The 26,567-nt window shown below is 41.2% G+C and overlaps 4 protein-coding genes and 1 non-coding gene across 8 annotated transcripts; 3 read left to right on the plus strand and 2 right to left on the minus strand.

The window, feature by feature from the left end:
• Window positions 1–801: 801 nt before the first annotated feature.
• On the minus strand, window positions 802–4,256 carry kbtbd4 (kelch repeat and BTB (POZ) domain containing 4). Its single transcript, XM_069162593.1, has 5 exons — window positions 4,204–4,256; window positions 2,966–3,441; window positions 2,703–2,844; window positions 2,344–2,450; window positions 802–2,258 (listed from the first exon to the last, which is right to left on the minus strand). The coding sequence occupies exons 2-5, from the start codon at window positions 3,425–3,427 to the stop codon at window positions 1,398–1,400; spliced, it is 1,572 nt and encodes a 523-aa protein (XP_069018694.1). The 5' UTR covers window positions 3,428–3,441; window positions 4,204–4,256; the 3' UTR covers window positions 802–1,397.
• Window positions 3,782–6,610, plus strand: LOC138206100 (protein FAM180A). Of its 2 annotated transcripts, XM_069162597.1 has the most exons (5): window positions 3,782–3,886; window positions 4,231–4,361; window positions 5,369–5,743; window positions 5,948–6,015; window positions 6,126–6,610. In XM_069162597.1, the coding sequence occupies exons 3-5, from the start codon at window positions 5,677–5,679 to the stop codon at window positions 6,471–6,473; spliced, it is 483 nt and encodes a 160-aa protein (XP_069018698.1). In that variant the 5' UTR covers window positions 3,782–3,886; window positions 4,231–4,361; window positions 5,369–5,676; the 3' UTR covers window positions 6,474–6,610. The 2 variants fall into 2 exon arrangements, with proteins under 2 accessions (XP_069018698.1, XP_069018700.1); XM_069162599.1 differs by lacking the exons at window positions 3,782–3,886; window positions 4,231–4,361 and having other exon boundaries at window positions 5,352–5,743.
• ddb2 (damage-specific DNA binding protein 2) lies at window positions 6,607–13,034 on the minus strand. 3 transcript variants are annotated; one of them, XM_069162594.1, is made up of 11 exons: window positions 12,980–13,034; window positions 12,754–12,893; window positions 12,548–12,663; window positions 11,398–11,589; window positions 10,144–10,310; window positions 9,253–9,352; window positions 8,972–9,149; window positions 8,415–8,560; window positions 7,251–7,406; window positions 7,125–7,170; window positions 6,607–7,028 (listed from the first exon to the last, which is right to left on the minus strand). In XM_069162594.1, exons 2-11 carry the CDS (start codon window positions 12,884–12,886, stop codon window positions 6,772–6,774), a joined length of 1,491 nt encoding a protein of 496 aa, XP_069018695.1. In that variant the 5' UTR covers window positions 12,887–12,893; window positions 12,980–13,034; the 3' UTR covers window positions 6,607–6,771. The 3 variants fall into 3 exon arrangements, with proteins under 3 accessions (XP_069018695.1, XP_069018696.1, XP_069018697.1); XM_069162595.1 differs by lacking the exon at window positions 10,144–10,310 and adding an exon at window positions 10,492–10,637; XM_069162596.1 differs by lacking the exons at window positions 12,548–12,663; window positions 12,754–12,893; window positions 12,980–13,034 and adding an exon at window positions 12,360–12,541.
• A 1,267-nt stretch (window positions 13,035–14,301) lies between these two features.
• kif23 (kinesin family member 23) lies at window positions 14,302–26,490 on the plus strand. Its single transcript, XM_069163472.1, has 23 exons — window positions 14,302–14,371; window positions 14,618–14,684; window positions 14,887–15,015; window positions 15,794–15,899; window positions 16,122–16,258; window positions 16,368–16,480; window positions 17,121–17,291; window positions 17,477–17,521; window positions 18,560–18,672; window positions 18,959–19,080; window positions 19,192–19,294; window positions 19,373–19,452; window positions 19,533–19,652; window positions 19,742–19,901; window positions 20,570–20,731; window positions 20,844–21,010; window positions 21,123–21,296; window positions 21,623–21,835; window positions 23,068–23,301; window positions 23,799–23,887; window positions 24,511–24,580; window positions 25,029–25,099; window positions 25,199–26,490. The coding sequence occupies exons 1-23, from the start codon at window positions 14,358–14,360 to the stop codon at window positions 25,212–25,214; spliced, it is 2,676 nt and encodes an 891-aa protein (XP_069019573.1). The 5' UTR covers window positions 14,302–14,357; the 3' UTR covers window positions 25,215–26,490.
• LOC138206816 (Z30 small nucleolar RNA) lies at window positions 18,757–18,854 on the plus strand. Its single transcript, XR_011178970.1, has one exon. It is a non-coding gene; the product is annotated as a Z30 small nucleolar RNA (small nucleolar RNA).
• Window positions 26,491–26,567: the final 77 nt, after the last annotated feature.

A 26,567-nucleotide genomic window follows, 5' to 3' on the forward strand; every position in this document is an offset into this window, starting at 1 on the left:
CCTACTGCTGGCGCTACAGCAGATGGCCTTGTCACTCTAGACCATGTGTCTCTTCAGGAATTATGTTCTGCCCTCAGCAAACAACCCCAAGGTCACTGCAGCTCCTAGCCATCTACCTTCACACTAAACCTCACTCTCTGACCAACACTGGACTGGGATTTTGGACATTACAAACCTTTGGGGCTTTGACAACACTCATCGACAAAAGGAGCTGAGTAGGGTCTCACATGTGGGGCTGTGAACTGTGACAGGGCGGCTATGAGCAGCTTCACCCCCCCCCCCCCCCCCCCCCCCCCCACACACACACACATTAAAAGAAGTGCGTGTCAGACGGTGCTCGTCGTGGCTGTTAGTTCCTGTTGGGAGTCCTTATGGAGGCGCATATGTGCCCCCAGAAACCCCCTCCCCTCATCTCGGCGTCAGCAACTGATGCTTAGAATAGTTCACAAAGTCTGACATGTTACCGGGCTTGGGTTTCAGCTGCACAGCCTCCTGCAACACATCAATGGGATCAAAGTTTTGGCCTCTCTGTAGTAGCTTTCTCTCCTTCAACTCCCCTTTTTACCCCCCCAGGGACGGAAACGGACACCTTCGCCACCTCGACATTCACAAACCGCGTTAGCAACTCAAAGATAAATATTGTTAGAAGTTACGTCATTTGTTAGTTTCCAAATGCATCACCGTATAATTGCAACAATAAAAGATGCTAAATTCCTGGTAATAAACATAGTATTAATAGTCGGAGATAGTTAATGCATAAAGGCTGGAGGGCCATAGATAGTAAAAACAAACAGTGGGAGCTCGTAGCTACAGCGATATATTTAACATTTTAGTTAACAGCTTGACTCAAACATGTATAGCGTACATCAAAATACAATCTTAAGAGAAGGAATTGTGAAAAAATGTGAAAGTTAGAAAACATCCGCTGTTATTGTGTTTATGCAGTTTATGCACACTGACATCAGATTTGACATCAGAGAATATTCAGCCAACAACATCATGATACACGTAATTACAATACACTGAAGGATGTTTCCAGTTTAGTAAAATGTATACACCGAAGCTGTTCATGCGTGTCAATAAACGAGCAGTGCACAGGAAACAACAGATTAGTTCATCACTGATTACAGCATCACCACAAATTGTTTGACTTCTCGGCTAAGGGATCCACAACGAGACACACTGTAATAGAAGCAAGTGACACACGGCGCTGGGCTGCCGTTGCTGGACTGGCGGTAAAGTCTGAATGGAATGAGTGAAACAGCTGAGTAAACACATTTAGGGCAGGTCTCCTCACAGCATGTCTGAAGAGTGAAGTCATGGTAAGTTATCCAACAGTCTTCCCTGATTGTCTGTGGCGAGCGTGTGGACCACAGAGAGATCATCCAGAGGACAGGTTAGGCCAAAACAAACTGCCAGTTTGTCAGGAGGATTTTTATCCCCCTGATAACCGAGACGACCGACGTGGCCGGGTTAAACTTTAACGTATTCGCGTCGCCTTTCTTACATTTGTCCCTGAAGACGTATATGCAGCCATTACAGCTGGCAACCTTCCACAGCGAAGGAATGCAACTCCACACCTCGGGGAAGCGCAGGCGGGTGAAACTCTCCAGCAGAGGGTTGTAGCACACCAGGGAGTCTCCTTCTGCCACGATAAAGATCACGTCCATGTGGACTGCTGCGTGCATGCAGCCCGCAAACGGCAGCATGTAAGGTTTAATCTGGCACTTTTGGGAGGAGGTGTCGAAGCACTGAATGAGACGGGATGGCTTCGTGAAAAAGTCCATGTCGTTCTCCTCCCCTCCGAGCAGGTAGATGGTGCCGCCCAGGTTTACGCCAGCAGCCCCGGACACCGCGGTGTCCAGCTGGCTGGTCTCTGTCCACATGTTGTCCTTCACCGTGTAGTAGATGACGGCATTAGAGAGCGTGTCCTGCAGCGTCTTACCTCCCAGTGAGTAGATAGCGTCCTCAGTGGAGACGGAGACCATGGTGTGGTGGAGGCGGTCTCTGGGCAGTGGTGCGCAGCGCTCCCAATCCATGGTGTGCATGTTGCACTTCCACATGCGGCGGGGGATAGACCCCCCCACCACGTACAGGTCTCCGCCGTGTTTACAGGCTGCAGTGATCTGATGGCACAAACTGTTCTGGCCACTGACGCTGATCGTGTCGTCCTCATCACAGTGCAGTGACACGGCCAGGGAGTGAGTCCTCGTCTCCTCCTTACCAATCAGGTAAATGTGGACATTCTCACCAATCTCCTGTCGAAGATATAAAGAGATATTAGACATCGGAGACGCAAATAATTTCCACATGTGACGAGAGCAACCTCTTCAAAAACGTTACCTTGAGATTTTCTTGGAGGATACAAGAGAACTCCTCTCTCTCAACCTTGTTGTGGTTTATCCACGACTCGATGGCCACTGTTGGATTTTGGGAGCTCGGAACGCCATCTGAAGACAAACACGAAGCAAAGATAAGACATAGTGTACACAATGTGTATTATGAAGGATTACTTACCTGACTTTTAACATTTCATACAAAATAATAAAAAACAAAAACAAAGGCTTGGTGGATGATAGGAGGAAATAAATTCACAACGGCAATTAGAAGTGTGTGCTTACATGACTTGTATTAAGGTGGTTTAAGTATGTAAAAACCCTGGCTGATCTACAACCTGGTGACAAAGCAGCAAACTGTAATACCTTTCATGATGTCCAAGAGCAGGCAGAGAGGCAGATTAACAAACTCTTCAGTCTGATGCAGCTGAGCCAGGTGGATTTTAGCACAGTGCTTGGCTGCAGTATACAGCTCCTGGTCACTGTGTCTGTCTGCAAGCCACATCACCTGGAATAAAAAAAAATAAATAAATAATGACACAAGATACTTCATAATTATTGCCAAGCAGCGAGTACTGTTAGATGTGTAAAAAACAAACAAACAAACAAACAAACAAACAGGGAATCACCTGTAAGCAGTTCTTGACCTCCACTGTCCGTGAGAGGAAACGGGAGCATTCTTCAAACAGAGCAGTCAGCTGGTACATGTCGGCCATCTCGTAGGTGTCCTGCAGCTCCTCCACCCTCAGTTTAATCGTGCCGTGGTAGATGTAGTCGATCAGCAGCTGGAACACGGAGGCGCCGACGTCCTTCAGCTCAATACTGCGGTCGTGGGACTCTTTGAGGTTGGAGGTGAACATCGAGCGGAAGAAACTGCTCTGCGCTGAGAGCACGAGCCGGTGCAGTTGGAACTCTTTGCTGTCCACGGTGACGGTGACGTCGGCGAACAGGCCGTCCTCCAGGCACAGGTCCATGATGCTCTTCACCACTCGGCTGGAGTGAGAGCGGTCGGTGAACGTGTACCCCAGGAAGTAGTTCTCCTCTCCCACAGAGCCCCCGACACTGAGGCCGCCCTTCTCGCTGGACTCCATCTTTTGCTGTTCGCCTTGTTGGAAATCACCGAAGACCATGTTTAGAGCCGGACGCCAGATTATCAGGTACATCTGACTAAAACTACCACAACAATTGTGAAATGAACGCTGCCTTCATTAGGACAACGGCGTTTTGTTTTTGTTGATTATTGCTGAGATAAGATCAACATAAACATATAAGATAAACACACAACATTTAAAAGGGTTCCTCATCTAGTGTGTCTTTATTTTACTTGTGGCTACTAACATTTTTCAAACGAAAAAAATAAGCTTGTCAGCGCTTTATAATGGTCAATCTATTAATATAGTTTTATAAAGTGGTCAAAGGTGTGTGTGTGTGTGTGTGTGTGTGTGTGTGTGTGTGTGTGTGTGTGTGTAAATAACAAAGGACTCAGAGATAGTAATGTTTCCATGAAATGAAACATCTCAGGTAGGTTGATGTCAGCGGTTCATTTACAGGTGAGATGCTTTTCTGCACAGGGTCTGTATCTCTTCATGTTTCGAGATGTCCCATTTAATTACACTTAAAGACTAATAAACATGACATCAGATGAACAACAACAGATAATTCACAGGTGTTTGTTGAGAGCCTACGCTAAGCTAAGCTAAGATAGCTTTGTTGTGGTTATGGTTAGCTCGCGTGCGGCTCGCTGGCTACCGCTCCCTCGAGCGCAAATTCAGCCGTGTTATTGTGGCGGTGGAGTCATTACTAGCGCCACCAATGGGACGTAACAATCGTAACGCTTTACATGGGAGTAGTAAACAAAGGTAGTTACCTTTATCTCCACTACTTTATCATTCAGAAGCAGCTGAACTCTTCACCGGAAGTAAATAAACGTTTTTCAAAAGAGCAGCCGTGAAGCGATTCCCTGCGGTACTGCCACCGCGTGGTGAAGCTGTGTTACTGCAAGTTACTCCAACTCTCCTTTTTATGGTAGGTAGGTAGGTAGGTATATACTTTATTAATCCCCGAGGGGAAATTTTTTTCGCCACAGCAGCATACATACAGAAGCAATAATAGAAACAATAGAATAAAATAATAGAATAGAATAATATAATAGAAAAGCAATAAAATAAAATAGCAGTAAATAGCAGTAAAAAATATAAATATAAAATATAAAATGCACAGTATATATACAGTACATTATATATCTATATATATTATATACAACAAACCAATAAACACAGTCAACATATATATATATATATATGTATATATATATATATGTATATATATACATACAGTACAGTATATATCTATATATATAATATACAAGCAACCAAGAAACACAGTCAACAGTGTTATTGTACTGTGATGGATTTTGCCAGAGGTGAGTTATTGTAAAGTCTTATGGCAGTGGGCAGGAATGATCTCATTATGGAAGACAATATAAATATAATCCGCCAAACACACCAAATATGGATCAAACTTTTTTTTTTTTTTTTTTTAAATTTAAGGGAGTTAGTTATTTGTATAAGTAGTGACTCCAGGACATACTGTGATAAACAAATATGATTAAATCATGCCTTTTGTTACAGCTTGGACTGTATCTTTACCAAATAGGTGAGATTTTCAAGTCATATTTGTTTAATCCAATTCCACCTATTGAGAAAGAGCCGAGCTTTAAGATAATGAATACAAATCATTCACCCAGGGAATTCTTGCATAAAAGATTGTGAATTAGATTCTGGTTATCTTTGCAGTGCTGACTTCACCCACTGAATGACTGTCCATTAAATTATTTACGAGAGGGTTTTACCAATTCATTTCATTTTATTGGGTAAACATATTATTCAAAGCTACAAATACTTGCAGGTGTTAGCCCCAAAGGTGCCAATGGAAGAATTCAGTAATTTACTTGCACATATCTCAATTTATGGAGGATGGAAGTAATTTCAGCTTCAGTTAACTCATTTTATGTTTTTCTTTGTTTTGTTTAGGTGTATTGTACTCAAGGAATACCTCACATGAGCTTTGCACAGTAAAAGAAGAAAATGATTCGTTGCCTCCGAGTCCAGCTAGCTGAAAGGTTTTTGTGCTGAAGAGCCAGTTTCCTGAAACTCTTGCTGTCTGCTCTGCATCACGGCCAACTGGCTTTTGGTGCCCTTTTTCCAAGAGGGAAAAATGCACGGTATTCTCTTAGTTACTTCTGTCTGAATTCACAGAAGTGCAAGAGGAAGAGTGGAGGTGAGAGGGATGTGGTGCACTATCTGTTGGTAGCACTCAAGAGATTATTTAAATTGTGACCATGAACTCACAATTTAAAATCTGCCTCCAGGTCATTTTGTGGCTTTGGTTTAAAGAGGTACTGCAAGGTAAGTACAAACAGAGAACCTGTTAAGAGGGCTGCGTTGAGGACAGAAATCTTGAGCGTTATATAATGATACTGCATGCATTGTGCAATATGCATTGAAAATATCAACAGGTGTTCATTTTAAGTGTACTGAGGCATGGTCAGTTTATCTGCAGTGACTTATTTCAACTCTCTAACAGTTACATTTTCATGTCTTCTTCTTTAGATGTGGCTGCAGGCAAAAATCCAACTTCTCAAAAAACTGCAGTCTCTGATGCAAACCTGATGTTTGAGGTATTTTCTTCCCCGAAATTAACTTCAGCCTTCCGGCATGTGACTTAAATATGGTGCTGTTCTCCTTGCAGAGATGATGATGGATATTTCTTCGTCTCTCCCGTTTACAGTTTATGCTGGGTGGGATGGAGATCGACCAGGACAACAACGGCGCCCTGCTTGACAAGGAGATGGCATCGATGAGGCAAGGACGGGCTTTCTTGGCTAAGATCAACGACAACATCCCCAGAAGTCTTAGCTCCATGGTGCAGATGGTGAGCATGCTAGAGGGTCAGAGGAAGAGGCCACTGACTCAGGATCAGTTTGAGAGTCTTGTCCTCAGCATGGTGTACTCTGCCCACCGGGCTCGGCATCAGGAGAGAACAGAGGAACAGGAGGCCTGGGGTAAAGTGCTCCTCCAGCTGGCAAATGTCACGGTCCATGAACTACGAGGAAATTATCTCTTCAATTATGCTTAATACACGCACTACCTTTCTGTATAAACTGAATGTGCATGCAATAAATGACCTATCTTACATCTGACCGTGTTGTGCATTCATAACTAATTATACACGTGATCAAAGGTTTGTCAAAGAAAGACTGAACCACATATGAATGAATATATTTATTGTAGAAAAACCGCTGACAATGTAGTTTTAAAGAAGTTTGAAAAAGAAAATCCAAGACGTTTTTTCAAATATATAAAGAATCCCCGAAGTTATAAACCGTAACAAAAGAACATATATACATAAGGATTTTTAAGAATCTGTCTACACTTCACTTCTTCCTCGTCTGTGCTTGTTTTTGTTTCGTACACCCACTCTTGGTCTTGGTTTTGGTCTCAGTTTCCTCCAGAGAAGCTATTTTTTTCTTGAGCTCTGCACCCACAGCAGGACCCCTCCGGGCCCTGCTGGAGCGCTGCTGCCTCCTCCGCTGCCCTCTCAAACTGGCCACTGAGGCCGAGGTCTCCTCCTTCAGTTCGTGCTCGTCACTGACCAAAGACTTGTTGCGGTCCCAGATGAGCATCGTTACACCTGGGGGTGAGCCAGATGCAGCTTCAGTGAGACATTTTCTCAAAGGAATTATATGGATCAACACCACATCTATCGATGTGCTTCTGATTAACTCACCCATGCCCGAACCAATCACATCACCCATCGGACTGAATTTGTTGACCTGTGTAAACAGAATTTGTGCGTGAATAACTACAGTTTCAGTGCTTTGACATGTTCATGGTGTTGTTAAACGACACTCACAGATTTGATCCCTGCAACATTGGGATCGTACAGCTGACATACGAGCTCCGCCGTGTTGGAGTCAATGATGTCGATGGTCCTCTGTTCGCCGGCACAAACACGGTCATCAGGGTAGCGCCCTGCCACAATTAGGTCATATGAAGGATGCCATGTAGCCTAGAGGACAATTATAACAGTGCATTATAACACAAATTACATGAAAGTTACTATCACTGCTCCTGCAAACTTTTATTCCCATTCAGATATTGATGGTATAATCTTGTAGGCATTTGGCCGTTACCCTCAAACCATGATTACAATTTGACTTTTGCAGAGATCTTTGGAAACTGATAGTCCTGAAATTTAGTTGTTGTTTTTTCTTCTAAATGTGTGTATATTTGATTAAAAGGCAGTATGGAAACATGGGTTTCTTGTATCACACAACAATCCTGTCAGATCTTGACTGCAGGAGATAAACTGGAGTCAAAGGCTGGTCATTTCAGTCTCTGCAGCAACGATGTCAATATAAAAAAAACATCTGCTGATGATTTAAGATTTTTAACTTTGAGATGTAATAATGTCTGTGTCTGGTTTTCATGCTGGTGGTGTTTGTACTTCAAAACACATGTGCTACAAAACCTGCTAGAGTTGTGTCTCTCAGCTGGTCCAGCATCAGGACACACATTTTGTTTTCAGTCTCAACTCAAATCGACTTAAGTCTTCACTCAAATTTATGAGTAGTTCAAATTTTCTTCACAGATAAATACTACAGTAAAACACAACGCCTTCATGCATTATTAAAAAAAAAAAATTAAACAAAACTGTTTAAACATGAAAAAAATACCTCCTCTTTAATTAAATAACAAGGCCGATTTTTTTTCTTGGACTAAATAAAAAGGCAGACTTCTCTAATCCTAAACTTGTTAACAAATGCTTGAAGGAAAGATAACTGCTGATGTGATGACATCAGTTTTGGTCATTACCGTCATGACAGCACGTCCAACAAAGTGCTACTGCACACGTGGGAAAACGTGTATCTTTTAAAGTAGACTTAAGAAAAGTGTTTCGCCTGAACTCTTTTTTTTTTTTTTTTTCTTTCACGCACACACCTGCGACACACTAAAAGTAGAATTGAGAATCACTGTACTCAAGGATATGCACACAAGTCTAGAGATTGGAACAAACCTTGATGGGTGTGAGGTGCTGAAACTGTCTGTGTGGGTGCTGGATGATGTGTTGAGGCTTCGACCAGTCGGAAGACGAGTAGACGCGGATCTGGTCGTATTGATCTGTGGTGAGCAGCTTGGAGCAGTCCAATGGGTTGAAATAGGCTGCGAGGAGACAACAATAACAGCTTCACCAAAAAATGATGTAAGATTGTCTTTACATCTTGTGGTCAAAGGAATGAGGTACAAATAATGCCTCGTATTCTTTTCGGTTTTTTATCTTTTCGTGAAATCACTCGGAGCCTAAAAGTCTTTCGCCAAATAAATGAAGAAAACTGAACAGATGGCATCTTTTACCAACAATTTCAACTAGTATTTCTCAACAATATTTAGTATCTATATGATTGTGAAACAAAACTTAAAAAGTCAGGACAATTTGCCCTCAATTTTTAATTACTCAATTTATTATTTCTACTGCCAATGTCCCAAATGCTTGTAAACTGCATCATTTTCTGTAAATAATTTCAAAAATTCACGTCAGTGAGAAAAAGCAGTTTTACTGGAACAAAGGGTTACCCGAGTTGACGGCTCTCTCATGAGGCATGTCGTAGAGGAAGCTCTTCTTGTCTTTGATGTTCCTCAGGTCCCAAAGCTTCACCGTGTGGTCAACTGATGCCGTCGCCAGCAGCCAGTCGCATCGGGAGTTGAACTCTGCATGGGTCACTTTGGCTTTGTGCAACTTGTCACTGAAAATCTAAAACATGAAAAGAAAAGAAAGCCATTAACAACTAAACCACCCATTCATCTCTTAGTCCCTATATATTAAATCATTCTTTTGATTGAGAATTAAAACACACCTTTTGGCCATCGAGACCCAGCAGTAAGAGCTGTCCCATATTGTCTCCTGTTACCAGCATCTGTCGGCTTACAGACACATCAACACAGCAGAACCAAAAACTGTGGGAGAAAAACAAGAACAAAGCGAATTCACTGGACGTGAGACACGGAAGATTAAACATGAATGAAGCTAAAAACTTTTTAAAAATAAAAATATCCAACCTAATACGTACTCTATTACATGACACATCTATAGACAACATTTTACATGTACAGTAAATTCATGTAACACTCATTTTGCTTTACAGTTCACCCAAACAAAAAAAAAAAGATCCTGTTTTCTCACCTTCCTCTACTGGTATGTAAACATGCAGATAATGTTGTTGTTGTTTTTTTAAACCTGAGCACACAGAGATCAACTTCATATTTGGTTGGCTGTTCACAATTTTGAGAAATGACATTTAGAAAAATCTAAGGCAGATGTCACTCTGGATGTGATTTCACAGACTTCTGCATTGAACTACTTTTTTTTTTTTTTTTTACTAAAGAAAGCAGTTTTTCTGATGAAATGATGGAAAGTAGTCAGCAGCAAAATGTAGTCCGAGGCATCTTTTCTTTCCGTTTAAAACTGTATGTGTTTTCTGTACACGGTCTCTGACGAACAACATCAACAAAAACTGCTGACAGCCTGTTCTGTGAACTATCCAGAGTAATGGGGACATTATTGAATTTCTCTGAATGTCAGTTTTGTTGTTGAGGCAGAAATCTTATCAACAGTGATAAGATTGCTTTAAAACTGAGGCAGTGGGGCCAAAACTATCTGCAGAGACAGCGGAGGTAAGTGAAAAAAACTTTCTTTTTTTATTTTGTCACTGTCGAGCATCAGTCTTCTCTCTTTTTTTTTTCCTCACCAAACATTGTGGTGATCGTGGTGACAGTCTTGAGTTCTGGCCAGTAGCGTGGGTGTGTGGCCCTCAAAGCTCTGCATGGTCAGTGTGCCCCCGCCAGAGGCCACGTAGACTTTGGAAAGGTCCATAATGGAAAACTTCATCCCTCCGATAAAGTCTCCGCATCCGTTCTGCGCACACAAAGACAAATGCAGGCCTATCACTGGGGAGCGATGAGCACGACACTCTCACACAGATGTTTTAACCATTAAGAGATGCCTGGTAAGAAGACTGATGCTTGACTGATCAGGCCCACAACCTACAAGCCTTTTTAATTTCAGTTTCCAGAAAAACAGGGGCCTTAAGTCTTACTTCAGTGAGTCTGTCCTGGCAAACACTGTGAGAGTCCTCCCACTGAAATCCCGAAGTGCTGTCGTACCCCCGATAGACGAGGTGAACAGCTGAGTGGGATTTAACTGGTTAAACTTCATGCCTGTAACCGAGTCTCCAGCCCCCATCTAAGCAGAGAACCAATAAGGGTGGGTCATCAAACACGTCTAAATTACATGGTTCTAAAATCAACTTGATTGTTATCCAGTGCGATTTGTTGAAGCACCGGAGCACACCTGGGGCAGGCAGGTGTGCACATATGGGCGCAGGTTTACATGCAATAATCAATGATGTATATCTTCATTGCTTTAATCAAATATAGTCAGCAATATAATCATGCTATTTCCCAACAGTTGTTCTGGATTATCAAAAGTGTGACAGTTGGAATTCAGTCACATGTTCCTGCAAATATTTCAGAATAAAAGCCTTTGGAAATAAAATGTTTCCTTCAGATGAAACACAAGAGGACTTTTAATTTGAAATGGATACAGGAAGTGTTGAGTTTGTATTAAGAGTGTAAGGCAGTGACTTGAACAGGACAAATAGAAGCAGATCAAAACAAGGCTTGAATCAATCATTACCTCTTAAGTGTCAATACGATAATTTTGACCATTTCATTAGTTTTGAATTGTCTCTCTCGTGTGACACACGGTTTAGAAGAGTGGAGCATCAAGCACTTAAAAAATGTTAAATGAATTTCAACCAGATTAAGAGAACTGTGAACATTTCATTTCCTCACTCGGGAGAAAAAAACCTGGCGGAGCGTCATTTGGCCTCAAAATGTTACAGGATTTAAAGGCATTGTTTAAAATAAATAAATAAATAAATAATAATAATAATTTGTTGAACAACTCAAACTGTTAGTCAGTCAAGTAACACGCAACTCACCCCCTGAATAAAGGTTTGCCTTGCGGGCACATCATAGTCCCACAGACAAATGTCTCCACCTTTGGACGCTGCAGCCAGAGTGGTGGGATGAGTGGGATGCCACTCCAGACAGGTGATTCTGCGGTTGAAGGCACTGACAACACTGTGCAAATGATAGGACGACAGAGAGCGGACGAAAGGCTCCTGGAGACACTGGAAGAGACAGTAAAGTTTGATTTACAACTTTTTACAGATTTGCACTGGAAATATTAATAATTGTATATCTTGATTCATATTTAGATACTTAACATGTTTATGTGAGAAATGTTAATCTGAAAAGTAACAGGTCAGGTTTAGGGTCTTTTTTTAAATTTTTTTTTTTTTTTTTTTTTTTTTTTTTACTCTTCTTCCACATATGACTTTGATATGTATCTGAATTGATCCTCAGTATCGGGAGATCTCAATGGGATATCAATGCTCTCCTTTTCTTACATTTGGAATCTGTATATGAAACTTGTGCGAAACTCGCTGGACTCGTTCATAGAACACCGTTCTATAATGACACTGACAAAAAATAAAATGATCTGCTTAAATAATGGCAGTACTGGCGTCAAATCGATACCAATCCAGTGGATCAGACTGGTCTACTACAGGAAGATAGAGCATGCCACCAAGGACGATCTATAAATGGTCATCGTTCACACGGACAGCTAAAATATTTGGTGTAAAAACATAAAAGTTGTGGGTTTGAAAGAATGGGATGAAGATGAGGATACACACTCTTGTAAAATAGATCAAATACGAGTTTGGTTGCTTGGACAAAGGTCAGAGTTCTGTTTACCGTCTTCTCTGAAATCCTCAGGAGCATCACTTCACAATGTAGCATTCACCACGATAATAATCCAAATGAAGAATCAATACGTGCTTTCCATGTTTTAGTAGCTGTTCCATTTGGCATGTCAAATAACTTTGCTGTGTTTCACCTGTTGACATTTCCTCTGTGCATGGGCGCCGTGAAGTTTGTTGTCAGTTAGCTGCAGGCTTTTTACCTGATCTTGAAGAGAGGATATGAGCATCGTGCTTACATGTAGCAAAATATTACTTATATGTAAACTGTTCACACTGAACAGGGAAGTCAACAGAGGCCAAGATTTCCGCTCGGCTCTCTTACCTGTCTCATCTGAGCCTGCAGACTTTGGCCCAGAGTGCTCCTGTAGATATAGTGCAGGATGCTCCCATACCCGCCTCTCCTCTGGACTCCTGCGGACTTGACAGGAGAAGGGAGCCCTGCAAGACACAAACCAAAAACAACCGTCATGACGGGAACATTTCAAGTAGGGTCACCAACAATGAAGCTGTCCTACCCGGGCTGCAAACCTGCTTTTGATTTTTCTCCATCTTTCTTGTCGCGCAGTTTTTTGGACGTAGTTGGAGCCGACTCTTCCGCACGCGTCTTCTTCACTTTACTCTTTGATTCAGACGCTTCTGACTTCGCTGGTCTTCTGCTCATTTCTCCCCTATAAAAACGGCAACACAAAAAAAATGATTTGAGTCGATTGTGAATCATTTGCCTGCCTCGGTAATGTTCATACTCGCTGCTTACCTATGGTGTTCCCTGTTTAATGCTGCAATTTAGCAGCAGGACCCCCCCCCCCCCCCTCCTCCTGTTTGCATAACGCTGCAGAACACGTGACTGTGCTCATGGCTGTTTTGTAACGTGTGTGTGTGTGTGTGTGTGTGTGTGTGTGTGTGTTACAGCCGGTGAACGGTGGGTGGCGCTGTTTGTCCACCGAACTGCCTCAGTGGGCGCCATGTTTGGTGTTTGGCTATGACTACAAAGTGACGACAGGTCCGCTTTCAGTTGAGACAAAATAATTGAGGTGCTTTATTTATGAAAAACACTCTAACAGAGCCAACAAGCCAATAAAAGGTAATACTCAGATGAATCAAAAGTAGTGCATGATTGAAAAAATAAATAATACCGTCAGTTAAACAGGTAAATTAGAGTGTAAGGCAAAACAAGACTTTTCCTTTAACCTTTGCAATCACTGCTTCTCCTTACCACCCCCACCACCACTACTACTCCTTATGATAATAATAATTATACATATAACAAAACACAATCTTGTGATATATAATATTATATTGTGACAAATCATATATTAAGGGATCGTTAAAGTGATACTAATAATAGTACATATTTGGTCATTACCGTTTTATGTATGAATTTATATAATTTTGTCTCTGAGTGTAGCATATTACCTGGCAATATCAATGAATATAATTAGAGTTATTTGGTCCTAGTTTTTGTTTCAATTGTATTTCTAGTTAAGACTTTACTTATTTATTTTTTTAGTATTTCATTTCTCATCTAGCTCTTCAACCCTCTTTCCGTCTTTCTTATGTGGAACTTTTGGTAAACAACAATACGTATCGAAATAAAAATGTTCATAGTGTAACAATCAAAATTTTTTAGGCTTTAGTATAATATACATTTTCCCCAGGTGAATTTTAAGCCTAAGCCTGACAAGCATTGATACTCTTGGATAATAGTAAACTTAATTACTTTTTAATAAACAACGTGTATATGTTGGTAACATTTAGATCGAAATGAACTCCAACACTGAAACATTGTTTATCATTAAAATAATAAATAAAAAAAACCTGTCTTGTGAAAACTTCAAAATTGTCCTTGTTGCTGTTAATTTTTTAGTTTGTCTGGTATATTAGGCTGTTCTGCCAACTATATTAATGTATACTATTAGTATAGCATAGTATTTTATTAGGATATCTGCTCATACCGTTTCTCCACGTTTGTTGTTTCCATAAAAGGCTCGGAGGCGGAAATACGTCACTGTTGTTGTGAAACCTGATTTGCTGTTGCCTGGTTGCTTTGAAAAAAAAAATCCTCGTTTGAGGCGGAGGGAAGATTCAAAATCGCAGCAACAGACACGGAAAATTCCGACATTCAGCAGTCTACAATGATCAGACAAGCGTGAGTAGAGTTTATTATTTTTATGTATCGAGCTCGGAGTATTGTCCCCCTACATGTATAATGCTGTCGCTAAATGCTGAGTTGCAGTTTACGGGGTTACGGAAGTCAGCCGTTACTAAGCGAGTAGCGTTAGCCGGTGGCTAATTAGCCGTCTGGCCTTCGTTAACCTCTCACTGCCTTAAATAGCTGAACCTAACAATGAGTTGAAATGTGAATGATCTTTTCTTTTTTTTTTTTTTTTTTCAGGAAGGGTAGAACCCCTCGCAGGGGTCCTCCAAAAAAGCCTTCGAGCAATCAGAAAGACCCGGTTGGGGTGAGTGTTGGTCAAGTAGCAGGTCAACGTGGCGAACAACACAGACTTTACTTGTGTGCTGTGATACGCGAATATCTGGTTAATTGCGGGTTTATGATTTATAATAATATATTTGTTGCTGATTCAGAACTAATCAGACACGGGTAAAGAAATGGATGAGTCCTGCCGGAGAACTTCTGACCGTGTGGTTTGTGTTATTCAGGTGTACTGCCGTGTGCGGCCTCTGGGAGTGGAGGATGAGGAGTGCTGCATTGACGTGATCAGCAGCACCACCATCCAGCTGCACGCACCTGAAGGCTTGAAAACAAACCGCAATGGGGAGTACAAAGAGGTAACGCATATACGGAGACAGGACTAGTCTTGCAGTAAAGGATAGGGTTGCTGACACTCAAAACATTTTTTGCTTATTGTCAACAAATCCAACAAAATGATTAAAACCAGCAATGGTCAGAGCATGATTGAGATTATCGTGTCCAAAAAGTATTTAAAAAAACAACCCATTGGTGAGTCCCGCAGCTAAAAGTAATCACTTATTGCACCAAATATGTGCTAATCTGTGGCTGCATATAGTCCTCAAAAATGCACCTCAGACAAAAACAAACAAACTGTAATGCCTTGCAGGTTTAGGAAGTTACTGCTACTTATCTCATTCCCCAGTCTGGGGGGCGGGAGGGGGGGGGGTCTCAAGGTGTTCTTTGGCCACATGGGTTATCTAATCCATACAGTGTGGAGTTCAGGTACCCAGACAGAGCTAAGAAGAGCTGCTGCTCCTTCGTGATGAACCTTACAACCTTACAGGTTGCTTCTTGGACACTCCATGTGGAGGAATTGTAGGCATACATCCATCCTGTAGGTGAAACCATGTATATGTGGCCTGATATAAAGATGTATGTCGTTTAGTAAGAATCTGTGGTCCTGGGCCCAGGTGCCACAGGGTGGCAGAAGAAGTATAGACCGTATTGAGGCACAAAATAAAACATTCTTGGTTTTAGTCTTTTTATGTGATTTATTGACCGTCAGAAAAATATTATAATATCAAGGTTGTACTTTAATGTATTAAAATACAAAATGTTTTCCTTGAATATTAATTAATCTCGTTTGGTTCTCAGACACAGTACTCCTTCAAAAAAGTCTTTGGGGTTTCAGTATCTCAGATGGAGCTCTTTGAGCATGTGGCCAAACCTCTTGTCGATGACCTCATCCGAGGAAAAAATGGTAAGGTTACAGGCCAAATACTACTTAAGAATATTTGAACGTACAATAACAGTTAAACCTCAGCCAGCTGGCCTGTTTACTTAACATTAGTAATTCAGTGTTTTCTCCCACTGAGAATTGCGTTTTGAATATTTGAATATGCATATGAATATCTTGGAAAACAAGAGCAGTCTGGCTTTGGGTTTATTATTAGCCATTGATTTACTCTCTTGTTTGTTGCAGGTCTACTTTTTACATATGGGGTGACAGGAAGTGGAAAGACTTTCACCATGACTGGCTCGCCAGGCCTGGGTGGACTTCTACCTCGCTCCCTCAACATGATCTTCAACAGTATAGGTCCCTACCAGGCCAAAAGATATGTAAGACAGTAGTTACAACAGTGGTGTTTATTATGTTTTGTACTCGTGATTTAATAATACTTTGTAAAATCTGTGTATTTATGTAGTTTAATTCACTCTGTTTGCCCAGGTTTTTAAGACGGATGATAAAAATGGTATGGAGGTTCAGAATGAAGTTGATGCCTTGTTGGAGCGTCAAAGGCGGGAAAACAACTCGTCTGCTCCTAAAGCATCATCCTCCAGGTAAAGGCCCCTTTATACTGTTCAATTCTAGGCTGCCTGAGATGTAAGTTGACAGTCGTGAGAGAAACTTGGTGAAATCTACGGTCGTCAATCCAAAATGGGTTTTCTAGATTGCATAGTGAGTTTAAAACGGCTGCTTTGGGGCTTTGATCACCAACGGCAGCCTGCAGCAAAATTCTGAAATTTAGGATGATGTTCTCAGTGTGACTGCAGCCATGAGCCAGGTCTATCAAACAAACAATCAGAATATGACATGAAATTATTTAGAATATACGGGCCGGCGCGATGTGTCGTACAAGTAATTTTCTGAGACACCCAACCCAAAAAGGAGGAGGGAGGTAAAAATGGGGGACAGGTTGTGCGAAGAAAACCTTATATTATATACAATTTTAAGACATAAGAGTGGGCCTGACAACATGCTTCTGTTCTCATTTTGTACCGTTTTGCATTGTTGCTCTAAAATCCATCACTTATTCACCACAGAAGCTGACATGCCTTCAATTGATATGGTAATCTGACACTGGTTGAGATTTAATTAGACCCACAGTACAAAGACCACAAGTCTGAGTGTGTAAGATCAGTGCTCTGCAGCAGGATAAGTGATACAAGTATAACGTGTCATTTTCTGCTTTGATTGTAGACAAAAGCTTGATCCTGAAATTGCTGACATGATTAAACCAGACGAGGCTTGTACAGCAGATGGTGTGGATGAGGACAGCAGCTACAGCATCTTTGTGTCCTACATAGAAATCTACAACAACTATATCTATGATCTCCTGGAGGAAACTCCGGAAGATGCAATCAAGCCAAAGTGAGTTCAGACAATGTGAAGTAAAAAAAAAGACATAATGTAGATATTAACATGTTCGTTAAATGATTAATCAGAACCAGTTGAATCTGTTTAGTTATCAGACATCAAAGTATTAAGATAGTGGTTTCTCTTCTTCTAATGAGAGTAGCAAGAAGGCAAAATTATTGTCTTTTCCTTTTTACTAGGTGGAATGGTGGAGGCACTCCTTCGTGCCAGAACACTGAGTTCATGTATGTGATCAGACATCAGAGTAGCAGCCTGGTGTAGCTGAACTTTCCCCGATACACACAAATGTGCCGTCTAGATTGTAAACGGAACCTCGTCAATGCTCGAGACATTTTTAAAGTTGCACAGATGCTGTGTTGTATGGCAGGGTTAAAAGGTGTACTCCTGATAGGTACAAAACAAATTGAAATGTAAAATCGGCCATCGCAAAGGAGACACCCAAATGTAGAGCTGGGTATTGTTTAAAAATAATTCATACTACAGCTGAAGTAAAATCAGGGTTTCAATACGGATACCAAAGCAAAGCTTTTATCTTTTTAATGTTGTTTTATTTATGGATCTATAAAAACACAACAATAACATATTAGAGTGAATAGACTCATTTCCAATATGATCCCAATCAATGCTTAACTGAGAAATTTAAAAATATTTGACAACACCCCTTGCATGATTTAAAAAAAAAAAAAAAAAACAATAGCTGAAATACTCAGTAAAACATGTAAAATGTACAAAATCTTCAAATATTTTATTTGATTAATTATGCAAGTCATTTTCTAAGCAAAAAAAAGACCTTTTTATTTTTTTTAGTTCCAGCATGTTAATTGTGAGTAGTGTTTTCTTTGAAATCAAATGGTCTGATAAAAGAACAGGACATGAAAAAGCTTTTATGCTCATGTGTTTTGGACACATTGTCAGTACTAAGTGCGCAGGTTTGATACCCGGCTTTACACAGAGGCATGACAAGCAGAGCTCCACCAGGTAATGTCTCCAGTGTTGATGAGTGTCCCTTTTAGTGCTGAAAACCCTTACATAACCCCCACCCCTCCGCTTCTTCTAGTCTTTGTTATGGCAGAGCTCCTGAATGTTCCCAAACATTTGTGTTGCTTCGTCTTGGCTCTTTGATTGTATTTGTCTGATTTCTGTGGCTGCAATCAAACGCTCATATCCCATCCCCCTTCCGTACCTGATACCCTACACCTGTCTGCCTGAAAAATGCAATTCCACGTTTTCAGGGAGTAACATGTTTTGTTTTCTCAATGTAGACCACCTCAGTCTAAAATTCTCAGAGAGGATCAGAATCACAACATGTATGTGGCTGGTTGTATGGAGCTGGAAGTCAAGTCTCCCGAGGAGGGCTTTCAAGTGTTCTGGAGAGGTGAGTCCTTGTCTACGTTTAGTGACTCGAATTTAAATGTAAGGGCATAAAACTGTAAAAACAACACACACACAAAAAAAGCTCACGCACTGATGATTGGAGATGTGACTGACTTGGAATTGCTGGCCTCCGGGTCGACTTTGTCCAGGAAATGAACCTCAGTTAATCTTCTCTCTGAGCAGTTTGCGGGGGAGTCGGTAGTTTTGTGAAGATGCTGTGTGTGTGTGTGTGGGGGGGGGGGGGGGGGGGACATGATTGAAAAGTTGCCCATACTTTGTTGTTCCAGGTCAAAAGAAGAGGAAGGTTGCGAACACACGTCTGAACAGGGAGTCCAGCCGCTCCCACAGTGTGTTCATCATTAAACTGGCTCAGGCTCCTCTTGATGCAGATGGCGACAACATTCTCCAGGTTAGCAGAGAGTGAAACCAACTCCCGGGTTCAAGGGTTGAGTGCAGTTTTGGAATTTATTCTTGGATTCATTGTAATTGACTTGTCGTCTTTTCTTATTTTGATCTTCAGGATAAGAGCCAGGTGAGTGTGAGTCAGCTGTGCCTGGTGGACTTGGCAGGAAGTGAGCGTACTGGCAGGACGGGGGCAGAAGGCAGTCGTATGCGTGAAGCAGGTTTGTTGACAAACATCAGGGTTCAGTTTTACCCGTAGCCGAGTTCTATGTGAGGTTTCACAACATTTTGCCTCGCAGGTAACATCAATCAGTCTTTGCTGACACTGCGGACGTGCATCGAGATTCTTCGAGAGAACCAAATGTGCGGCACAAACAAGGTATGTGTTGCCAAACTACAGCTGAACTTAAATGCCACTCGCTGATGAACCATGAGGGTAATGTCAGTGTTCTTCTATAGATGGTCCCCTACAGAGACTCCAAAGTAACCCACCTCTTCAAGAACTACTTTGATGGAGAGGGAAAAGTCAAAATGGTTGTTTGCGTCAATCCCAAGGCTGACGACTACGAGGAAACCTTTGTGAGTTCATCACACACTTTCACCGTGTCGCTTAATGAACTTGTCAGTTGCCTTTCGTCCGACACGCAAGACGCGCTCTCTCTGTGCAGCTGGTGATGCGGTTTTCAGAGATGACCCAGGAGGTGGAAGTGGCTCGCCCAGTGGACATGCCCATCTGTGGCTTCACGCCGGGCCGTCGTCATAGAAACCAGGCATTTAAAGAGGAACTGTCTCGCAGGCTGGAGGAGCGCGGCGGTCCAGTAGACGAAGGTAATCGTTTTACACCGGACAATCTGATTTAAATAAAAAAATAAAAAAAAATAGGAAGCTTTCTGATACAATATTGGCCCAAATGTAAGTAACTATCGGAGTACTAACCTTTTATACTTTTAACATTTTGTGCCTTGCAACACAGTGTATTTAGATATTAATTATCTGCCTGTTATATTTGAAAAAATATATAATTAATGGATTAAAAAACTTAAAGTAAAAGCATTAAAATTAACTATTAAGTTATTCAAATAAGACATGTTCGACCGTAGCCCAATGATATTTCTACTTTTAATTTCACCATTTCAAAGACATTGCGCATGAAGTAGTATATTCAAGTCTTTGGAGAATAATTTTTCTGATCAATTAGTCATGTCCTCACACTTGAATCAAGCTCTGAAATACACCTTACTCTAAATTTATTTGGTGAATAAATCCTTGAAGATGCGTCATCTTTCTTTCAGATGCAAACAACATGGAAATTTAGAGATTCAAATTAGTCCTCAAATTTGAGACGGCTTTTGCAAACATAATTTCCATAAAAATGCACAGCACTGCGCCAGTACTCTTGTGTAAATGTTTAATGTATGGAGTATTTTGTACCTTTTTTTTTTTCTTTTTTTTTTATAAAAAGCATAGAAGGATTTGTGTTAATTCTATTTCTGTAGACGGACCCTCTGCTTTAAGCCACCTGGTGCACAGCCTCCCACCTCTTCCCTCCTCTGAGCTGATTGACCCACATGATGACGTCACCCTGCCCAGGCTGATTGAAGCCCTGCAGAACAGACGCAGGATCAGGCAGATGATGATTGAAGAATACAACAAAGCAGGTGTCAGCTGCACATTTTAGCTCGACTCTAATCTTGTGGCTTTGACAGGTCGGGTTACTTAAAAGGTGGATTTCTCATCTTGCCTCACGTTCGCTCTCCTTGTAATTTTTAGCCAACATGATGAAGTCCATGCTCCAGGAACTGGACAACAACCTGATTTCCAACGACAACGTTATCCATGAACAAAATGGCAAAATTATGGAGAAAGACAAAGTCATCCACAACAACAAGGCAGAGATCGAACGTTTGGAGAAGAAAAGCAAGATGCAAGAACACAAGGTGGGACACAAAAACATTCAAGCAGCCTTTTAGAGCGTATTTAAAGATACGTTTATTTTTTTTTTATTTTTTTTTTATTTTTTTTTAAATGTCTCACCCGGCTCTGTTCCAGATCGACATCCTGCAGAAAACAACTAAAATCTATGAGGGTGACAAGCGCTCACTGCAGCAGGAGCTGGAGACCAGAGACCAGAGGCTGAACAGGGAGCTGTCTGAGAAGAGACGCATGGAGCAGCGCATGCACGGCGTGGTCTCAGACACTCAGTACAAGTGGGAGAAAGAATGCGTGAGTTCCTCTTATCAATACAGAAGTTTGGTACATTTTTGTTTACTATAGCCACCTTTTTTTTTTTGTCGCCTTGGATTATTATCTGTTTGGTGATTTAACCCTTCAAGACTGGGTGCAACGTTTGAAAGCTTGATCCTTTAGAGCCGGATGTGATGTGATTGTTTAAGACTCGTGATCTCTGAAATACATGTCACATCACCTTCGGCTCTAAAGGACGATATGAGCAAATACTCCACCGGGTCTTTGCCATTCGACTTCACCAGTGATGATTTGATGACTGCTGATGATTCATGCACTTCAACATTAATGCTCTTGTGGTGCAGGAGAGACGTGTCAATGCAAAGCAGCTTGAGATGCAAAACAAGCTCTGGGTGAAAGACGAAAAGCTGAAGCAGCTCAAGGCGATCGTGACGGAGAGCAAGGCTCCAGGTCGTGCTGATCGTCCCGATCCTCCACCGCGTCAGACGCAGCCTCAGCGGCCTTCCAGAGAGGAACGCCTCCCGCCAAAGAGATCGGCCTCACCCTCACCTCTCCCTGTATGTTGTGTTCATAATGCTTAGCTCCAGATTAATGTATGTTGCGAAATATTGTTAGAAGACCTGACAGCTGAACAGAATTCCATCCTCTACAATGCTCTTCTCTGGGATTAGTGGTGTTAGTCAGGATGGTAGAGGTACAATGTAATATAAGTAGACAGACTATTGTAAACAACCTCATTAACAATGCACTAGTCTATAAAATATCAGAAAATGGTGAAAAACAACAAGTAGACATCTTCAAATGTCTTTTGTCCAATCTATATCGAATTTAAAATATGAAACGGAAAAGTAAACTCGGTGAAGAACCTGGATTGATAATTTAGTCTGATAAATACCAAATGCAGTTGTCAAAAGTGTTGATTGATTTTTTTTGACAACTGACTTATTATTTAAACTCTATATTAGTGTATCCTGGGTTTCAGTAGCCACATTCACACACTGTAAGGAGCAAAACAAACAAATCTTTTGCAGTCTCAACAAATAGGTAACATAATCCTTGCGAAGATGCATTACCATGTATTGAAGGGCTGTTGTATTTGATTGCATTAGACTGTGCAGGTGTCTGCTGCTGTCCCATTCTTAATGAAATGCACTTTATTCTACCACCTACTGTAACATTTCATTTGCGTTTCCTGTGTCTCAGTGTAACTGCAGTCTTTCCACTTTGCTCTCCAGTGCCCTGTTGATTCTGCTCATGTCAGGCCAGAGCCAGAGCCAGAACCAGAGCCAGAGCCAGTCAGTGCCAGTGGAGTTGAGGAGGTTGAGATGAACCCCAGGCCCACCTGCCCCTTCCCTACCCCCAATAGCTCTTTATCCTCAGTGGCTATCTCTATTTGTGCAAGGGAGCTGCAGGAAGCTCAGGGCAACAGGCAGGGTTACCATTCCCCTAATACACCTAAGAGAACCCAGTCTCCAGCAGGCTTCTCAGCCAGCCGGGCCAGGAGGAGAGCCGTGTGCTGGAGTAGAGAGCAGGCCTGCTGCCCTTCTCCTGCTCTTGATCTAGACCTAACTGAGAGAAGCTACAGGGTCAGTGTTGAAGCTACAGGCAGCAGCATGAGGTTGTAGAGTGAACACAGGATTACTCGATCAGAATTTGTGTTTCTGCAAGTGAAAATATCCTCAGCTATGTACTAGTTTCATGACATCTTTGTCAACCTTTATCATCAATTGACTGAGTCATGTGTGTTGTCGTTTCCCTCTTTTAAATTGCTACCTTGTTGGTCTGACAGACGACGACGCCGGTACGGCCGCTGCACCGCCGTTCCCGTTCTGCCGGCGCGGAGAAGTGGGTGGACCACAAGCCATCCTCCAGCCTGGACTTGGGCACAGTTTTGCAGCCCATCATCCCCAATTCCATCCAGGTGTCTGCGCCCAGCGAGAAGGCCCTGTCGAAGTGTGACAGATACGTGTTAACGCACCAGGAGGTCGCCTCAGATGGCGAGATACAGACCAAACTTATCAAGGTAACGTGTGCTGCGGCTGGGCATTAGACACTTGGGAAAAAGTCTGCATCTGATTGCAGATGCTTTGCCTGATAACCAAATGAGCCATTTGATTTCACTTCCTTACTTACTCTGACATCATGCTGTTATTTAGCCCACACAAAGCAGTAGGAAGTGCCAATATTGTACTACATAGAAGCTGTAGTAGCTGCATGAGGAGGAGTTTGTTTTTCATGTTACACAGAGGAATCTGTCAGTTTGGGGAGGTAAAGTTATTTTATCCAAGATGAATCTTAACAGTCTGCGACATTTCCATCCATGCTTGTCGTGAGAGTGAGACTGAGACGAATGATCAAGACCATGTCACTCCTGTTTTAAACAACATTATCTTCAAAAAAAAACCAAGATATCTGTATTTTAACCGACATGAGTAACACTGGATTATTACACAGTTTTCACAATGGATGAATTACTAATTAAAGTTACCTGTTACTTAAAGATTGCTGTTTATTTTTCAGGGTGAGGTGATTAAAACCAGAGGAGGAGGACAAGCAGTCCAGTTCACTGACATCGAGACACTGAAACAGGAGCTCACCACAATCCCAAGGTAAAAGCTTAAGTTATCCAGGATGTTCACTATGCTCAAAAACATCCGGGAAAAACAAATTCCTTATGAAAGATTCTACATTTTGGGATATGCTTGTACCCACATGGTCACTTTGATTTGGAGGAAGACTGTAAGCGATTAGAGGTTTTTCTGTCGATTTCTTTTCTAAGCCTGAATGTTTACAATCGGTGCCGTTTAGGTTTTGTCACATTTAGCTCTGAAATAACAGGATTAAAAAGTACTGTCTGCTGTGCTGAGGTGGTTTGACAGTTCTCTCTGTATTGATGTGCTCTGTGGTTGGGCAATGATTGTGAATTATACATACTTCTTTATCATTTTACAAATACCTCTTGTTCAAATGAAGGATTTCAAGCCAGTGGTGAATTTAAAAACTGCTCAAATTCGGTATGTACAGTTTTGTTAAAGATGCATGAAGGGTTTTTGTTTCAGTCAAAGCATTACAGCACATGTGATTGTTTACACACGTCACCCAGCCCGAGAATGCATTTGTTCGTTCTGGAAAGGTTTTGGATTTTATTTGTTCAGTTTTTAAAGCATTAACAACTTCACATTTATGGAAACAAATGTAATTCAATAATTACACTTCACATTTGTCTCTGAAGTCGCAAGAGAAAATCCTCAGAAGGCACCCCGAGCAGTGGCGATGGAGCGTGGACTGATGTGGAGACAAGGGTGAGATAATGATAATGATTAGTCTCCAGTAAACTATTATAATTAATATTAAGTGTCTTAGATTAGAATCAGATTTATCATGTAATTAACATTATGTAAGCTAGAGGTGTCTAGGCTAACACACAGGATGCCAGCAGAGCAGCAGCCTCAGTGCTCCGCCTTTCTACATAGGATGTGTTCAGGCACAGCACGGAGTTGTAGGTCACTCACGTTAGATGTGTAAGATGGAAGAAAATAGATTTGAAGCATAAAAATACTCTGTACATAGTCCAAGTCACTGTGTAGCAGTCTAACATTACACTAACACTAAAGGCTCAGACAAACAAAAGGTACCAAAGTGCTCATCTTCATTCTGCGAATTCATCTTTCCGTCAGCTTCCTCTTTTATATGAATGTAAAGTTAAGACTTCTGAGTTTATTTGTGTCATGACCTTCCATTTCTTGACAGTGCTCTGTGGCCATGGAGATGAGGGCTGGATCCAACATGGGACCTGGATATGAGCATCATGTGATCTCCAAGTAAGCTGTCAACTTTCTAGATCACATTTGGGAATAGCATTTTGTTGTCATCCACACAACATAACTGGACATTATGATTCACTGTATTTTCTGTTACAGGCGCAAAAAACCCTGAAAGCGGTCGACGGCTGCAACAGCGATCACTCCCCTCAGTCCTCGCCTGGCTGTTGTGCAATAGTCTGAACTTTTTTATATTTTTGCTTAAGTGATAATATTTAAACATTTTTCATGCTTTTATATATGCAACAGTGTATATACATTTGTCACCAAAGATATTTTGTAAAGTATTTTATGTTTCCTTTTGATTTAAGTACAAGTGTTATTAGATTTAGTCAAGTACTGAGGCAAATGTTTAGTTACTGTGGCCCTACAGCTAAAAAAAAGAAGAAAAAAAAAAGAAGTCTGCACCTTTATTACTCGGTTATTGATATGGATTTCTGTCTGCAATATACTGTTTCTGTCTTTTTGATTTGGGGAATTATATTGAGCTTCAAGTAGAGTTTGAATAATCAATTTTTTTGCTTTGTTTGTTCCTTCACTGTAAACTCAGGGATAAAATTCCTTTGAGGCACCACTCTGTTGTGAATGTAAACTGATGGATACAGTCAAGCAGCACCAAGATAATTTTGAACACTAGATGGCAGCACAGGATAGTGACACATTATAAATCTTCAGAAACTGTTATGAGGAGCCAGGAGGCATCCCTTAAATTACACTATTCTGTGGGCGCAATAACAATACAACAGGAAATGTGGGCTTATAAATGCCACCAAACAAACATTAATTTCTTGTCTGGTTTTTTTTTTTTTTTTTTTTTTCTCGTGTGTGGATTTTAGTAATCAGAATTGTTGACAGACTAATACGAAGGCGACCAATTTAGTTTCAAAATGATGCTTGAAAAGAGATTTCATGTCGAGTTAGAGCTCTGGGCGAGTCAGTGCAGGGAGTGGAGCAATAGTCATGTACACAAAATCTGATTTCAATTATTTTCCTAAAATTGCTTTCCTGTACTTACGCTTGATTAGATTTTCATTATGTTAAACAAGACACCTTGTATATAAATCCATATTAAATTAGTCTGCTTAGCTGCCTTTAGGGGAAGTCAGCTGGGTCCCCAAATTTTTAAAAAGCCTGAGAACGTCCTGGCTTTAACTTGTGTGGTGGCTTAGTTTTTTCCTTTTCTACTGTTTGGCCCTTTGTCTGCCAATGACAGAACAGGGGCCGGTGATAGTATTTGTGGAAAGATACTTTGATCCATAAACTGCATTTGTACTTTTTTTTTTTTATGGTGTATTACCAACCACATATGCTTAAAGAATAACAAAATAAAAACTCATCAGTAGGTGAAAAAAATAGACTCTTTACAGTAACTACTGGCTACTATCTGTCAAGTAAATGTGGAGTACAAAGTTCAGTATTTATCTCTGAAAATGTAGAAGTGTAAGCAACAAACACTTAAGTACACAGG

This window comes from Embiotoca jacksoni, unplaced genomic scaffold (genome assembly GCF_022577435.1).
Source record: "Embiotoca jacksoni isolate LCO1_2020_lvr unplaced genomic scaffold, fEmbJac1.0.p SCAF_3, whole genome shotgun sequence".
In the NCBI taxonomy this organism is placed as follows: Eukaryota; Metazoa; Chordata; class Actinopteri; family Embiotocidae; genus Embiotoca; species Embiotoca jacksoni.